Below are 18,415 nucleotides of genomic sequence, written 5' to 3'. Positions count from 1 at the left end.
CTTCAGACTAGGATGTATGTAACAGTGGAACTTCTTACAGGTACCTTTTTTTTTTCTGTCTGGCACTTGTTAGATCTGGTAACTTGGAGTTGAATTGATGCATCTGTTTTTAAGTTCTTGAACTTCTTGAATACACGGAGAAAGAATTAAAAGCATCCACAGTTCTAAAGATTAATCGAGTATTTTAGTTCCATTTTTGTTCAGGCTCGTGCTTTGTGAATGGTATTTGACAGTTCAGTTGGTAGATGGTATTCCTGAAAGCTAGTAAGTTCCAGTTAGTTATATCTAGCTGCAATTAAAGTTATTGTTTAGAAGTTGAGGAATACCATTGGATCATTTCATGTCTCTAGTATATAGAAATATACTTTTGAAACTGTCTTGTAATTATTCTCTCTTTGTTTTTCAGAGAGTGTACTTTAATGCCAGAGTTTTAGCATTGATGCTTCTGTTGCTTCTGTAGCATTGGTAATTGTTTAGAAGCAAATTGAATATTGTATTTTGTACTCATGTTAAAACTTAAGTTTTCAATCGAAAATGGATTATGCTCAAAGATAAATGTTTAAGGCATTCTTCTTGAGGCACATAGTTGATCTTTACTTCTGTATCCTCATAATGTCTTCAGTAACTATAACTTTCCAGCATGTATTTAAATGCATTGGAAAACACTAATAGCTTATAAAATAAGTGTTGAAATGATAATGTGTGGAAACTGCCTTTGCTTTCAGTGGAACTTACTATTTACTGAATGATTAGTAATTAGTTTGGTAATGAGGGGATGTCAGGTTTCTTATTGGCTTAATTCAGTTGCACTGATTTGATGTGCTTGATATCTTAATCTTTAATATTTTTCAACAATCTTTCACTATACTGTAAGTTCAGTTTCCCTTGATCTTGCTGATCCAGAGTCAGAGGCATTAAGTACTTCTATCTTATCCTGTTGTATTTCAGTTAAGTTTTCTGTAGTATGAGATGGTGTTGATAACTGTAATGTTCCCTTGTAGGAAAGGGTAGCTGGATTTTCATGAAGCTTTCTTTTAGGCACTTGGATTAGGTAAGCATGTTTGAATCCGATGAGGAATGTAATGATTTTTTGTGCATTGTTAACTCTACTGTTACTATAAAATGACCACATTTTGTTAACATATAAGCATAAATTTGGAAATTTGCTGTCACTGAGCAGTATTACTGTACCTTCAGCAATGAAGACGAGTCTAATTATAAGTCGTAGTATTAATTGAGACATGAATATTGTATGCAGAAACCCACAGTTGCTTCTGCTCTTGTTGTATCATTTGTATTTTACTGGGTAGGGATTGATAGATAGTTTTACGGGAATATTTTGTAAGACACTCATCTCTTCCCTTTATTTGATGAAAGAATACTAGTTAAATTTATGCTTATTAGCATAGCTTTTTTGTGTGCTTCAAGTGCAGAATTACATTGTCATATATCCAGAACAGGTATGGCCATGTGACGGTAACCTGTCATTGAATGAAAAATACAGGATCTGGTTAGACTACTGTGACTGAAAACAGCTGATTTCTCTGGAATAGATGAACAAAGGATGATTATTTATTGTATGCTGACTGGATTTCATCAAGTAAAGAACTGGCCAAATGAATTAAGTTTGGGGAAGGATGATGAAAGTCAGTATATGATGCTAGGTGACTTGCTTTTATCCACATAAGACAAAACACCTCAAAGGTGTTTAATTGGTTTATAACAGGCTGGAGGCTGAAACTGAAAATGAAAGTTCTGCTGTATGGTCAGTGGATGAGATGAAATTATGCATATTATAGAAAGTTCATATATGAACAAACTTAAGCTTTGTTATATTAATCTAGCCTGTGCATACTAAATTAGTGCTGTTGATGGTAGTCAGTGCCAGTTGGTCTTCATTAAGAATACCCTTCTTTATCTTAAAGTTTTGTAGTTCATTCATTCTTGAAGTCAGACTTCCAGTGGGGAATTCTGTGTACAAGGTTAGAATGGATGTTCATGGCAGTTGTGTAAATGTGGGTCCCTGGGGCATGGTTGTGGAGTTGGAAGGTTTGGGTCTGTTGTTAAAAGAACAAAAGAAAATGCCCTGTAGATCTGGAAGTCCAACTTTCAGGCAGCCTGGTCCATAAGCTTGTGCTGTCTTTGCTTTGGTTGTTGTGTCTGTTCTTATGGTGCCATCACCACTGTTGTACAGAGTGACTTGCACTAATTCATGTAGTCACAGCATGATAAATCAAGAGTAAAATGGTATGCTCTGCCCCCACTTCAGGCAATCTAAGAGGGCCAACATTAATTTAATCGTGGTAGGAATTTATATTAATAGATTCTCGAATCTCTTTATAGAATTCTTAATAACAAAGTGTTTATCTGATGAATTCTAGGGAGTTTTGCCTGGTCAGAGTAGCTCTTCTGCATGGATGTATAAAGAGGATATTAAAAAATGTTTAGAGAAATGTAATGCTTGGTAAAATTTTAAGAGTGCTTAAACTCAGCTATGTGTGAACTTTGTATTTTTTGTCCCTAGAGGTGACTAGCTGCACAGGAAGAGTTCCAGAAGCTTATGTTCCAGCTTAAAACTTCAGCTTTTCTGCTGATAGAATCTATATTTGCCATGTTGTTTTAATCCAGTGATTGATATACGCTTCTTTCCTGCGTATATTATTTATGTAGAAAAACTTTTTGGTTTTAGTTGCTTCAACCAGGTGCAATAACTGTGATGCAGTGGTTTTCCTTGGCTTTGGTTATATGCAGTGATGTATATGCTTATCAAAACCTTTATGGAAACTTGCTGTTGGTTTGTAGTTTGGGGTTTTTGGAGTACTTTGTTTTTTTTATTGTGTTGTAAAGAGACAATTAGATAGCTGTGTGGAAATGCCTGAACTAGGACTGTGCAATAAATTCAGTTTGCATAGCAGAGATAATTTCAAGTAAACACGTTTGTTGGGGCTTTTTTCTTCCAGAAATTGGAAAGAACAGTTGCTTAATGAAGGCAGTAATGACATTTTATATTAATATAAAATTGCAAGCCAGCCATTTAGATTTAGAATGAACTTCTAAAAGGCGTGGGGGTTGAGTATCTGTTATGAATATCTGGAGCTCAGGAAAAGCAAGAAGATAGAAAATGGAAGTCTGTCTAAGGGCCAGCTTAGTGAATTGTCTTAACTTTTTTTCCTTTCTAAGTAGTAGTAAATTGTAAAGAACTTCATAAATATTCATTTTATAAATTAGGACAGATGTAAACATGTGTTACTTTTAGTTTACAAAATGAACAAGAACCCTGTACATGAAAGAGCTAAACTGGCAGATCGCAATTTTAAATTTCTCATTTCCTTGTAGTCTGAAGAGAGACTGACATGTTTGTATCCAGTAATCAACCACTAAAAATAAAAATCTTATTCCACTTTTTAAAGATATGGCTAGTTGAACAGCCACCTTTCCTCACTCTAGTAGTATTTCTGTTTTATTTATAGAGTAATACTGACCACCATTCATAATTCGGCACTGGTGAGACGAAGTACAAATTGACATTTTTAAAAATAGATTGACAGGTTAACAGAAAATGCTTCATGTGCTTATCAATTAAAACACATGCAGAACTTTCCTACAAATTTTTTTCACAGAAACATCAAACCCTACAAATCTCTGAGTTTCATAATAAAGATGTGTCTTTTTAATTGAAGGAGATGTCAGTGCTAGAGAAGTGTTCTTAGTAGCATGAAGAATCATATCTTGCAAAGCAGACTTTCAAAAAGTCATCTTGACATTAACAATATATTGATGTGGTTTTTTTACACTGTATAAGAAATGTTTACATTTTACAATGTAAAATCTAACAGTATTTTGGACTCAGTTGATGTGTTATATAGAAGTGGTATAGAGGAAATAAAGTTTGGATTTACTTTTTTTTCTAGCTACTGTGTCAAAATTTGATCTTGCTAAGATACCTGCTTATGATAAAAGAATGCTGTAATTGAAGTTGGTATCTACTCTTAGGTTTGCTTGAGTTTGTTGCTGGTTAAGTTGAATGGGAACTGGTAGGTGTTAGTTTGTGAAAGTTTTTATTAAAAAGGCTGAGCCATGAGACCATGCCCTGGGCAGAAACACTAGCACTAAATTTGTAGTAATTGCTGATTGCTTGGATAAATATTGTTTCCAACTCTCTGAGGCTGGAAAACAATCTGGTGTAGCATGACATGATGGGCATTTAATTGAATAATTAATTTTTTGTAATTTGATAAAGTATCTTCTCAGCCTTAGTTGCTACTAAAAAAATGACCTGAGTAAACTAAGACTTATAATATGTAAGCCCTAACTAGGTCAGGGTTTATTTAGGTCATGTGGCAATTAGTACTATTTAGGTTTGGTGTGTGTCTCAATCAAGTAGTTAAATCAAGACTGGTGGGAGATTTTGGCTAAATGGGAAATGGACATTCTAAATAGAGGCAGATGTATTTAGGAATACTTAGTCATATGTGAAAGGCCTGAGGTGATTTTGTTCTGGAGAGGAAAATGCCAAAGAGCAACAGGATAGGGAGGAAGGGAAAGGGGGTAAGTGCATAGGAGATAATGACACTGGGCTGCTGCTGGTGTGGCATGTGGAAGTTCCTTGAAATACAGGGTTTTTCTGGATAATTAGCTTTGGCATTCACATCCTTTGTACAAATATGTGTATGCCTCTGAGTTATCTGAACCAGCCATTGATGGGTTGATGTGAAATGAAAATGTGTGTATATATTGAACTTCCATAAAGTGCTAATATCTTGGTCAAGCAAAAAAGAATTATTTGGCATGGTGGAGAAATGGATAAGTTCTTCTGAAGTGTGTATTGAAGAAATTAAGTCAGAAATGGAAAAATACACATCCAGATCAGCTCAGTGAGGCTGTTCTTTGTACCATGATGCAGGTTCTAAAATGATTAAGATGTAAAAAAAATCTACAATGTACATTAACCAAATATCTTACCCTTACTTAATATTGCTGAAGAATTAGTTTTTAGTATTTGAATGTAATCATGTGTTACCACACTCTTGAAACTAAGGCTGTAATCCAGCAGTATTTGTCGTTTTGTTATCAGAGAGAAGACAGTTCCACAACATGACTTCTTTAATTAAGATAATTAAATTCTAACACTGTTCATTATTTGACATACACTTCAGGGTCATAATACTTGCCTGTGGATCAGTATATTGGAGCAGTTTCATGCTGTGGAGTATTTCTTGCAGATGTATACCAAGTCTTGAATAAATTCAGTGGTTTAGATATTGAAGCTATGATTTTATAGCTCAGCAAATTTTTCTATGCTACTTGCAATCCTTATTCTTGCTCAATCTGAATTTCTATGCATTTTTGTAAGATTGATTTATAGTTGCTTTCTTGTTCAGGAATATGTTTGGTTCATATGTCACCCCCTCCAGGGTTGTACTGTTGCTCAACAGTCCTCCTAGGCAACTTGCTGTTTATTATCTGGTGTGTCTTGTGATAGCTGTTAATGACGTTTTCAACAGCTCTGTTGAGGTTTTTTACAATATTAGACCTCACTTTTGGGTATGCATTCATAGAATATGAAGTCAAAAAGTCAGAATATTTTCTGTCTGCTAATATGCAGCCACAGCTGGCCATCTCTTTTTTAGATGCTTCCTGAAGATTAACTGAGTTTTCTATTCATGCATTGAAAACAGTTTGTCATAGGTGACTGCTTGTGCGTTCTCCTCCCAGTTAATCTTCTTGCCTCCTCCTTTAGACATATACTTTAGTTGCTATTTTCCCATGTTCATGTTGAATTCTAGTTAGAGTGAAATCAGTCAAATAGTGTGGCCAATTTCACCACTTATTAAATCTGTTTGATGTGTTTTCCCTCTCAACTGAAGCCTATCATTCCTTAGTTAAGAGGACTAGTTGGAACAGAATTTACTACCCTGGGTGTCCATGTACTTAACTGAGGTAGTACCGTAACTGGTGTCTAATATATTCTTAAAGCTTTTTACGTTGCTGTCTTTTAAGGATAAGTGTTGCTATTTCTTAAGTTCTTTTACAGCTTTTTCAAAACTAAGTATGTGTGCACATATATGTCTGTATGTATACACATGCAAATATATATTAAAGAATTAGAGGTAGCTGTGATGTCAGAGTTTAGACTGACAATTCAGTTCAATTTTGAACTTTAGAATGAAAGCTTTTAGACTGACGTTCATTAGCAACATGCCTTGTCCTTTTTAATTAGTTCTTACATATTTTTAATTATTGCTATAAGTTACTACACAGTAACCATTATAATTTTGTATTCAAAGCAGTCACTTATATCTGACATCCTAAATTATCTGTAACTATGCAGTACCATCTAGCCACTACCATATTTCTAGCCTGATAGCTTTGTTCTTGATGGTCCTAGTTGCTGAGGTGAAGGTAACCTAATTGGAGAACTCTTCAGTGAGGGATGGGGAAGGTTGGATGACAGGACAGATATAGAACTGTAGCATACATCTTTTGCCAAAACACACACACAGACCCAAATTAGGATCCTTTGTAAGCATCTTTTAATAAATGACCGGGGCACTGTGATGCTGGAGAGGTGGTCCTTTCCCAGGCTGCAGCCTTGTGGCTTCCTTGCCCTGTTGCTCAGGTGTTTGGGTTTTAAGTAGCCACTGCTACCAAGAGCAAAACCAGCCTTCCCAGCTGTGGAGGTTGCATGTTTTCACTGACTGATATTTGACCATTAAGGAATTGTTTATGGTTCTGGGGCTATGGCTTTTCATCTGTGTCTGTAGTTTCAAGGTTTTTGATATCTCATGCTTAAATTTTGTATCATAACTAGAGACACCTGGTTCCAAGGTCTAGTTGATAGAGCCAGTTTTCATAGCAAGTTAATGAGATCAGCTCAGGGCTGGGAATTGCATAGTTAGCACAAGTCCTGTTGCTAATAATGTTCATACTGCATTTATAGAAATGCTTATACAGTTGCACTGTGTTAAGTTGCTTATGTTTGGATTCAAACCAAGCTAATCTTAAGTCTTAGTGTGGTGCTTTGGCAAGTACATCAGGCCTTTATTCTAGCTGGAATGCCACTGAAATTCCTAGAACAGGAATTTCCATTCCCGTCACCATGAATCTAGGTCCAGAATGTTCTACATTGTCAGCTCAATACAGTGCTGTGAAGCATGGCTTTTCTGTTAGGGTGGAGTACCTTCTCTGGATATTCACTTATGGTTTACTTGTGAAATCCATATTGTTCTCTTGACACTGGGTATGTGAAAGTGCTGGGTCTCCTGTGTCACACTGCAGTATACTGTGTGAGGTACAACTAAATTAATATATAAATACTTATCTTAGGAGTGCAGCAGTGTGAGTGTGATTCCTATGTTTGACTGTCCAATAAAACTAACCATTAAAAAAAGTGGCTCAGACAGTGTTTTCTGCATTCTCTAAAGTTGATACAAAATTGCTTTGCTTCCTTCCTGATTAATAACTCTAGTTTATTGCTGCATATTATGTGCTTCCTAAGAAGTTTAACATGGTGATTTGTAATCAATTCTAGCTTGATGTTTTTCTGTAGTTTTTTTTTCTTGGCTGATGCATGTTGTTGGTAGGTAATGCAAATATTTTGTTCCAACTAGAAACCTGAGAGGTATCATATGAATTTGTCTGTAGGGGATTCACTTAGACTTGGTTCTCACCAAAGCAGTAATATGTATGCTTCCATTTCCATAACTGATAGCTCTAAAAGTAAGTCTTATGAGTTAGACCAAGTTTGAAGTTCTTCAGACTATTTTAAACAGGACAGACCCATTAGTTATATCCTGATTTTTCTCTGTGTGTCTCTAAATCTGTTAATACCAATTTACTAATCCACTGAACTTTTACATGTATCTGTAGTCACTAGTAAATCACTTAAGGTGACATTTGCAAGCACATGCTGGTTTACAACTATTTCAGCTTTGCCCTCTTTCTTCTAGTAAAACAGCACCATTCAATGTCTTTGACTAATTTTTAGCTGACATTCCAAGTACACATTTGTTATACTCTAGATCTTGCTATTAAGTGTTTTTTCAGTAGGCACTTGAGAATAGCAGTGTCAGGGGTATGTTTACATATAAACCAACACAGCATGACTACCTCCTAATTCCACTTCATTAACACAAAAATAATTTGATAAAATAATAATCTAAAAAATCATCTAGTGTAAGATAGTGCCCTGTAAGATAGATTGTTTCCTCACAAATAATTATGAAAATTGTTTTTATATTATCACTTTCTGCATCTGAATCTATTTGGAAGATAGATCGACCAGGTTTTCACCTGAGATCTGTAATTCCAAATTTTAAGTGTGGTTTCAGTGCTAAAGTAACATACTATGTACACTTGATCCAGACTTAAAAGGACAGCTCTCCCATGAGAGAGCTTCTTTGCAATGGATTAAACCAAGCTAATTTTAAATTCTGCTTACATGCTTCTGCTTTCACTGGCCTCTACTTTAGCTAGGTTTTGAAAAGATAAGATCATTATTTATTTTTAAATATCAATATCAATATTTTTAAATATCAATAGTGTTCAAAGGCATTTTGAGAAGAAAATATCCTGACTCAATGCCTGAAGTGGAATATTTGGGTACGAGCAAATAATGTAAAAACATTTAATAGCCTTTATAATTTTAAGCCTGTTTTCTTTGTAAGTTTTTTTTCCTACATGAGCAAATATGCCATTATGAGAAAGTTTTCTTTTTAATATGCTAATGAGCTAGAAGTTAGATATCCCATATTTTGGCCCTAAAGGTTTATCACTTCCAATAGGCACAGAACTGTCTTATTTACTTGCTTGTTTGTAGTAAGGTTTTCCTGTATTGTCGTGGAAAAAAATACAGCACAAATAAATGTAAAAATAATACAACCAGTCAATGTAACTAAAAAGTGGGTTCTTACAGCTTAAGAATAATGACAAGGAAAGGCAAGACATTGCAGTCCAGTGTTTCTATTAGGTTTTGACTGGATTTTAGAACTAAGAATGGAAAAATGGAATGTTGTGTTGTGACTCTTGGTAGACCTAAATTTGCCAGATTTGTGGATCTACTTGGCTTTTCTTGGGGGCAGCAGGGCGCAAATATTGCCTATATAGAAAATCAGAACTTGTAATGTCTTTCGGGACTTCAGTACATTATTAATAAAATGTATTATAAGTAATGAAGTAATGAATGCTTTCCTTAAGTGGTTCCCTTCTGAGACTTAGATCCACAATAGATATTGATATTTAAAAAATCCTTGCAAAGTTAATTACTTCAATGTTTGTAGTTCTAAAGCCAAGTGTCTTCAAAAATAAATCATAGTGACAGAAGGATCTTGATGAGCTTTTATGATTGCACTGAGTGTACGTTGTGGGGCTGGGGTCTGCCATGCAGCCTCCATGAGGAGACTCCTGGTTGTCCTGCACAGAACATGGTCAGCTTCAGTGGACACAGTGCAAGGCGCTCACAGCTGAGCCTCACAACCGCTGTGTTACATCGCTAGGTAAACAGAGTTAAATGGCAAAAATGCTGCTCAGCAGTGTGTAAGAAAGAGAGGGGTGAGGAAAAGGTGTGAGAAAAACTGGTTGGACAGGAAGAGATGCTCCAGCCACAGAGTGAGATCCCCTGCAGCCTGTGGAGGAGCATGTTGTGCAGGCATTTTTGGTAACCTGTGCAGAGAATCATACCGGACCAGACAACCACACTGCAACCTATTTAGAACCCAGCAGTCGCTGGATATGTCTTAACAGAGGCTGCAGCCTCCAAAGAGCCTATGCCATAACAGGTTTAGCCTGAAGAATTGCAGTGATGGATACAATCCTTGCTGGAGCATGTGAAAGCATGAGGAAGGAGTGACAGAATTAAAGTGTTAGACCATAGCCCTCATTCCCTGCTTCTCTTTTTTCTCACCATCCAACTCTACTTTGCGATAACTTAAGCCAGTTTTCCCTAAATCAAATTTGGTTGACCATGCTGGCAGTAGGTAAGTGATCTCTCTGTCTTTAACTTGACCCATGAGCTTTTCAGTGACTCTGGAGAGAAATACACTAACTTGAGCAATACTGCTCTTTAGTATTTAATAAGGCACTAATGACAATGTTTTGACTGGTCTTGTCTGATAAAATCCTAACTATGCATAATATTATTTGGTAAAACACATATTGTGATTCAGTTGATAGAATGTTTCCACTGATGACTTGAAGTAATATTCACCATGTAGAATGCAACTTTAAAATTATGTGAGTCGTACTTCTTTTCACTACCTTTCTGTTCAAAGTTTTTTGAAAGTTAGCATGTTTTCAGCCATTTTACAATTTGGAAGCAGGGGACAAGTTCTTCACAGTTTGGATCTCTCATTAATTAAGTGCTTTCGAAAAATAATTTTAAGATGTGCACTTTTTCAAACTTGATTTTTTATTTGCTTTTTTCTAGCTAAACAATGGCAGCCTTTGCCAGTTCCAAACTGGTTTTACGTGGGAGTTGAAATAGAGTTTTCGTGTGTGCTTTTAGAGCTAATTCCTTCAGTCATACAGCACATATCTTAAAGTAAACTTTTTATTTTTGGGGTTTTGTTACCACCTCAACATAGGTACATGTACAATGTGTTCATATAACTTTTTTTTTTTCTGGTATCAAATAGGTTCTTTTTTTCCTTTATTCTCATAGTCCAAGTATGTACTTCAGTGTTAGCCTCAGTTCCTAGTAACTGCTATGTATTTTCTTGCTTTGATACATGCTGCTTACTCACATGGAGTGATTTTTTTAGTTTTCTTTATTTAATGTTGTTACCTGCTACATTGCATTGCTATCCATTTTTCTATTCCATCAAGTTAACTAATTTTTAAGGTGCTCTTTATCTTATTTCTATAGCTCATCATATCTTGTGCCTTCTCTTTTTTTAACATAGGATACTGGTGTTTTCCATTGCATCCTAAATTATCACATGCACATGTCTCCCTTTGACCAGTTTGCTGCCTTCTGTTGTGAGTTTTCCTTGCTTATGGATGAATACAGTGCTCTTTTGGACATCTGTCTGTTTTGAAAGTAGTACCATGTTACAGATGCAATTTATTTTATTCTGATCAAGGCTTGTGCCCCTCTGTCCTTTCTTGTCCTACCAAATTATCCTGGAGTGATCTTTTGAATTTCCTGTTGAAAACTTGGGAGGATAGAGGTGGTTTTGGCATTTGAGTGAATACATCGAGGTCCAGAACTTATTGAATGATCTGTGAAAACAAATAAGCAAATCAGTAAGTTGGTGGTAACTGCTCTGAACATTTGGGTTTTTTGTGGAGGAAGTGGTAGTTTGTTCAGGTACCTTATAACTGGAGAATTTCAGGAAGTTGAAGAACAGTGCAAAAAGGATGCTTTTTCCTGAATGCCATGGGAATTATAAAAAGCAAGCCAGTAGATAAATTGTACCTAGCATGGTAGGACAGTGACACTGTTAACATGGGAAAAGCTGTGTGTTCAGCTCTCTTGAGCTGGAAAAGTTGTTTATGAATAGTTATAGTCTGGCTTGTCTCATTTTCCAGGCTATAACTTTTCATGTCTACTTTTATAAGAGGTATTTAAGTTGAAACTGGTGAAGTTTGTTATCTTAAAAAATATTTACAAGCCTATTAACATGAAGATTCTTGCAGATAGGCATCAGAGTTGCAGAGTGGTGTTTCAGTATTTCCTCAGCAGATGAAACAAAGGGCAGAATGCACCAAGTTGTATTCCAAGTGGAAGAGAAATGATTGCCAGGTGGTTTGTCCCTATATACATGCTACATGCAAAAAAAAAATTCTGCAGGCATGAGTTACAGCATTTGCATCAATGAAATATATGCAAGTCAGTTTTACTTGATAAGGCTCTTTTTTGTTTCTTAAAAGCTGAATATTTGCTTTTTTAATAGCTTTACGTACTCTGATATAAGGTATATATGTGTAGGCTGTTTTTCAAAGAAAAAACCTGAAGATTGATTACCAAAACTTGGACTTGTTTACCCAATTTTCAATTAAGTAACTTCTGATTGACGCCATACTCAAACCCACTCAGAAAAAAGAATGAGAAGTTCTCTTAACTTGCTTTGAGTTGCACTAAGAGAAGCAAAGGGGGAATATCAGGTTTCATGTTTTAGGTTAGGCTAGATGACAGCCTCTATTGAATTTATGCTACTGACATTCATGTCTGAGATCTAAGGAATTGTAATTTTCATTTTCTGTAGTCCTCTTTTGTATGTCTTGTGACCCAGTTCCTAGCTTGGGATTTTCTTAATACAAAAAACCTTCAAAATTTTAAAATAATCTCAGTTTAGGCAAGTTCTAGTTCTGCACTGAAAACAGTGGCAGAAGCACACTTTAATAATAGTAATATGCAGACTTGAGTTGTATCTGCTATGAACCACCCTGGCTTTCCTCAGTAAGGAAAGGACAAAATGCCATTAACACTACTTGGAGTAATGAGAGAGATCAAGCAAAAGTTTTTTCATTCAATGTTGGGTTTTGGGTTTTTTTTCTGACATGGAGTACTCTTGAAGGTTATAAAGTATATAAAAACACTTAATCTTTCCTGTGTGATTTGCCTTAAACACCCAAACCAGTATTTTTCAAGGCGATACTGCTCTAAAGCTTGTTTTATGAATACCTCAGGCTTGACAGTTGTATAGCAGGAAGGATTTTGTGGCAATGAAATCAGCTATGACTCATGAGACCCAAGCTGGCTACTGACTTCCTCAGTAACTGTAGCCAAGTCAGGGTTTTTTCATGTAAACTGCTCTTGCGTAGAATGTTCAGAATTTATGAGCTTGTATCCATTGGTTTTGGAAAGATCTAGGGTGCTTGAATACTTGGAATTGCCTTTGTTTCTGCAGGTGTGCCTTTGTTCTCTGCAGGTGCCTTGGAAAAAAGCTTAGGAGTCCTACCGAAAGGGTGTTTGTGGATACTGGAGGCCTATTTCTTGCAGCATGTTCTTAAATGGAATTATGATTTAGCTGTGGTGGCTTTTTGTTGGTTTTGTTTATTTTTTAATGTGAGCTCTCGAAGGTGCCCTTGGCATACACAGAGATTACCTCTGCCACAGACACTTAAACCTGTGCTTAAAACTCAGTTTTCAAAATGCTGTAAATGTTTTCAGGTGCCCCCATTCAAAGTGTCTTGATCTGGTTTTTATTCCCCAGTGCTCTCTCAATTTATGTGTGTTGCTTGAGACTGCTGCAGGTTGGGAAAAAGCAACTGAAGTGTTCTCCAAGGTGCTTTAAATCCTGAGGACAGATAGTGAACTCCTACTTGCTTCCTGTTCCCTGCATAACATTCCTCTTTCTTGCCTTATCTTTGTTGTGAAAGGTCATTAGGACATATCCTGGCCTCAGTACATGTCCTTAGCTTGTTACAGATGAAAATCCCTATTTATCCTCCAAGGTCGTCATGTGACTGGCTAAGAACTGTACCACTTTAAAACAGCTTCTGAGTGTAAAAAAGGGAAAAGCAACACTAGGCTAGAAACCTCAGTGAACCTCAGAAAGAAATGAGACCTAAATGAAATGCCTTGTGGTCTACAGGAAAACTAAAGTACAGGAAAAAAAGTAGAGAGAAATGGAAAAACTTCCAGGAAGCATGAAGGAGTCAAACTAGTCTTATGAGATTAGATGTCAGAAGAAAGGACAGACCTGAGAAGTTGTGAATAACGCTTTGTGATCTTTGCTAGATGCAGCTATAGAAAACAATAAAAGTAGTTATAGCCAGAGGTAAACCAAGGAAGTTTGTCTGTAGCTTGTGGAGTGAGGGGGTGGGGGAGGAGAATGTATGTAATAGGCAGCACCTGTTACAGAGTATGTAGAGTATGTAACTGTAAAGTAACATACAGAAGTCTGCCAAGTTATCAGTGACAATGAAATGTGAACTCTCTACTCCATGGTGGAGAACGGGGTTAATCAACAGCAACCTGATTCAGGTGATTTATTTGTCTTTTGTGTTCATGGTTCATGGTTCTTCCAATGAAGCATGTTTTCCAAAAAAAAAAAACCAAAAATCAGAGGAGACGGATGATAAACAATTATTTCAGTTGCCAAAAATATGGAAAATAGGCAAATGATGCATACAACTAAAGTAAGTAAAGAGTAAATCATGTATCACCTGCCTAACTTCCTTTTGAAGCATATTTAACCTTGTTAGTGGTTACTTCTTTTCTTTAAGCAACTTAATCTAACAGGATCATCTGATCAGCTGTACTTGATTATAACATGGGACTGCATAGTGAGCTGAGTATAACCCTAAACCTGATTGATAGAATCACAGAATATGCTAAGTTGGAAGGGATGCACCAGGATCACTGAGTCCAGCTGCTGCTCCTGTGCAGGAGAGCTTCACGAGTCTTTCCATGTGCCTGAGGGCATTGTCCAAACTCTTCTTGAACTCTGTCAGGTGTGGTGTTGTGATTGCTTCCCTGGGGACCCTCTTCCAGTGCTCAATGACTCTCTGCGTGAAAAACTTACTCTCCATATCCAAAATAAATCTCCCCTGACTCAGCTTCATGCCACCTCCTCAGGTCCTGTTGCTGGTCATGAGAGCGAAGAGATCAGTGCCTGCCCCACTGCTTCTTGTAAGGGTGTTGAAGACTCACAATGAATTCTCCCCTCAGTCTCCTCCAAGCTGAAATGGCCAAGTGACCTCAGCCTTTCATAAGGCTTCCCCCGCAGACCCTTCACAGTCTTTGTGACCCTCCTTTGGATGCTCTCTAGTAGCTTTATGTCTTATATTTCCATACCCGTATGCGGTGCTCAAGGTGAGGGCGCCTAGGTGCAGAGCAGAGTGGGACAATCCCCTCCTTTGACTGGCTGGTCAGTTATATATGTGTGTGTGTGTGTGTATATTTATAGTATACACTCACAGACGCACACACACACACGTGTGCGTATATATATATATATAGATGACTTAGTCTCTTAACTACATGTAATGCATAAGTGTTTATGCAGTAAATGGTGGAGAAAAGTGAAGTATTCTCTAGACCTCAGAGAAAACATCTTTCTGTGTCTTAGCAACAAGGCATGAATTTTCAAATATATTAGAAGCTGTTTTGGGAAGAAAGGGAGTACAGAAACTTGTCTTTGGAAAGGGGAGGTGATAATCTTAAGTTGCATTAGAAGATGTTTAGGTTAGATATGAGATTCAGGGGAAAGCAAGGATGATAGTGAACTGAAGTAAGTGCACCGTATGGAAGTGTGGTATCAGTAGTGCTGCAGGCTTTTAAGATGAATTTTGGAAAGTCTTTCTAATCACATACAAGGTAATTGCTTGTAACTCTATCCAAGAGACTTCGAGAATGAGAGATCAAGCTGAAGAATGCTATCATGTCAGGAAAAATCTTGATAGCTGATCTTTCTAGACTTTCTGTTTGGCTGATTTTTTGGAGTATTTCTGGATGTTGTAGATCATCACATGACTAAATGAGGGCCTGTCAGAAGAGTAGCTGAGAACAGGCATATAAGCATGACATTTTGCTTTGGCAAGTTTGCTGTTCTAAAGCAGCTAAACTTCTTTTACATATATGATAATAATAGTCATAGAAAATTCAGCTTGAAGAAGAGTGACCTAGACTAGAAGACCTGTATTTTCCTGTTCTGGGTCTGTATGGCAAGTTTTGGTGGCAGGGGGCTACAGATGCAGCTGCTGTGTGTAGATGCAGAAGTTGCCTCCATATCTCACAGATCCAGTTTTATGTGGGTCTAAGAAGGACCTGCTAAAACTGAGTTCATCAGAGATGATGGTATATTGCCTCTGTGATAACATACTAAGAAAGTGTAAAAACTGCTATGCAGCATGGATTGGGAGAGAGGGCTGAGAATATTTGAGAGTGACAGCTCTGCAGACACAGACATCTGTGAGGAAGGAGGGGGAACACATGATCAAGTGCTGAAGCATAGATTCCCCTGCAGCCTGTAGGGGAGACCATGGTAAAGCAGATTGTCTCCCTGCAACCATGAGCATGGGTGTGGGAAACCCATGCTGGAGCCTTCTAGCAGGACCTGTGGCCCCATGGAGAGAGGAACCCATGTTGTAGCAGTTTGCTAGCAGGACTTGTGGTCCCTTGGGAGACCCATGCTGGAGCAGGCTGTGTCTGAAGGACTGTGCCCTGTGGAAAGGACCCACACTAGAGCAGTTAAGGAACAGCTGCAGCCCCTGGGAAGGACCTATGTTGGAGAAGATCACAGAGGTCTCTGACCCATGAGAAAGTTCTTATGCTGAACAGGGAAACAGCATGAGGAAGGAGTGACAGAAAGTGTTTGAACTGACTGCAGCTCCCATTCCCTGTTGCCCTGCAATGCTTGGAGGGATGAAATAGAGAAAAATAGGTAGTGAAGTTGAGCCTGGTAAGGAGGAGTGGGGTGCCTTTAAAATTTTTATTATCCTACTCTGATTTGACTGGTAATAAATTGAACTATTTTCCCTGAGTCAGTGCTGTTTTGCCTGTGGTAGTAATTGGTGGGTGATCTCCCTGTCCTTATCTCAATTCATGACTCTTTCATCATATTCTCCCTTCCCTAACTGGCTGAGGAGGGTAGTGACTAAGACTTGTGTGGGCACCTGGCGTCCAGCCAGGGTCAAACAACCTTTTTTGTCCCTGGTTCAGTGAATGCAAAGGAGTGTGTAGAACCAGTTTTGAAAGTTGGTTGAATTTAATTAACTTGAGATGGTCAAGTATTAGGTAATTAGTAGCTATAGTTGTTTGACTTGATTTTCAATTCTTACGGTTACTGGAAGTTTTTCCTATGGGAAGTTTAAATTTCTTTAACATTGAACATTCAGATGCCTGACAAAGTATATGAAGTTTTAAGCTTACGCTTTGGTTTTTTATGTACTTTTGTTAAACTCTTTCTAGTTCATTTTTTTAATTTGTAATTTGTATTCTGTTATACTTTTCTTATTCCTTAGTATGTTAAAAACAGAAAAAGAGGAAGGTGTTTATGTGCAATTAGCTTCTGGTTTCCAAATTCTTTGAAAAAAAATTCTCACTAACACTGGAATGGTGGCTGCATGACAACAAATGAGACTTCTAGGTTTTCTTTTGTGGAGTGTTCAGTCAGTGATTAACAGTTTTTTAGTTTGCAAGATTAATGTATTCGCAGTATGTTGTAAAGGATATTTCTAACACTTGTCTTCAGCATCTGGTACCAGTATCTGTTGTCCTTTAGACTTTGTCACAAGCCTTTATCCTGAAGCCTGTTAGCCTCCTGCAGTTATTTTCATGTGTATTTTTTCTTCGTATTCAATTTCAAAAAGGTGTTCAGCTACATCTGTATTACATGTCTTTAGAAATGGCTTTCAAAGATGAAGGGTGTGGGGAATATTGGGCTCAGTTGGATGTTTTCTAAGGAGTTACTTTGAATTGACAATGTCAGGGTACAGGGCAGATTAGATCATTGTTTTCTTTCCCTGTACTTCCCTTAACAGCTTCACTGTTGCATTAGTAAAAGCTTACTAGTATTTAAGGCACGTGAACTGAAAGTTAGATACAGTTGAGTGAATATGTGTGAAAGGATTGCATGTGGCTTCCAATTATCTGTGAAATATTCATGGTGAAAATAGTTGTCACAGTTCGTAAGTTCCAGCTCTGACTTATCATTTAGATATAGTCTGCTTTTATGGTTCTATCCTGGTATTTTTTTGCTATGATGTATGTGTTTCATCTAAAATTAATACTGGTAGCACTGGTGTAATGGAGCTCTTGTCCTGTTTTGAAATTAAAATGGATATGTAGGAATATTTTCTGTAATGGTAGATACTTTTCTGAAGAACTTGTTTCAAAGTATTTGAAAATATGGAATGTATTATGTATGGAATTTATTTATGAAAATTTTACTTAAGAAGAATGTATGACACAGGCTTTTCTATTTCAGAAGATCAGCATCTTTCCTTATGAGAGTATATGTTCATTATTTGAGACAGCTAGACAATACAGAATTTATAATCTAGGAAGAATTAGAGACTATATAGACAGATTTTCTGATTAGTGTTTGAGTGTCAAAATAATCTATGAGGTAATGTTTATCATGTTGCTAATTTTAGCTACTCTTACACTCTCTTCTGTCACAGCCCCATGACTTTGATGAATGCAGATTTGATATCAGCGTGAATGATAGTGTTTGGTACCTCCGGGCTCAGGATCCAGACCACAGACAACAATGGGTAGATGCAATAGAACAACATAAGGTATGTAATTTTCTAATTTCCTTCTCATTCCCTCATTAGATCAAGCATAGTGCTTGCAGAGAGTTTAAGCTTCCCTGTACAGACATTAAAAGGCTCATGGTATTTATGACAGGTAAAAGCTGAAGATTGAAGCTGTGTGTTAAATATGTTTCAAAGGAATTGACTTGTTCTTCACAGATAAGACTTTACTGGGGGCTAACAACTGTGAGCCTTTCTTGAGCTCTCTAGC

The 18,415-nt window shown here is 37.0% G+C and overlaps 1 protein-coding gene across 2 annotated transcripts in view; it reads left to right on the top strand.

Moving 5' to 3' along the window:
- Nucleotides 1-18,415, top strand: part of CERT1 (ceramide transporter 1) — an 82,395-nt gene that overhangs the window by 5,330 nt on the left and 58,650 nt on the right. For both annotated transcript variants that reach the window (XM_054651819.2, XM_054651818.2), the window contains exon 3: nucleotides 18,070-18,186. In XM_054651819.2, coding sequence (XP_054507794.1) covers nucleotides 18,070-18,186 — 117 coding nt within the window. The remainder of the gene's footprint in view (nucleotides 1-18,069; nucleotides 18,187-18,415) is intronic.

This window comes from Agelaius phoeniceus, chromosome Z (assembly GCF_051311805.1).
Source record: "Agelaius phoeniceus isolate bAgePho1 chromosome Z, bAgePho1.hap1, whole genome shotgun sequence".
NCBI lineage: Eukaryota > Metazoa > Chordata > Aves > Passeriformes > Icteridae > Agelaius > Agelaius phoeniceus.
The sequence above is the reverse complement of the archived record's forward strand: the minus strand, read 5'-3'. Positions and strand labels throughout refer to the sequence as shown.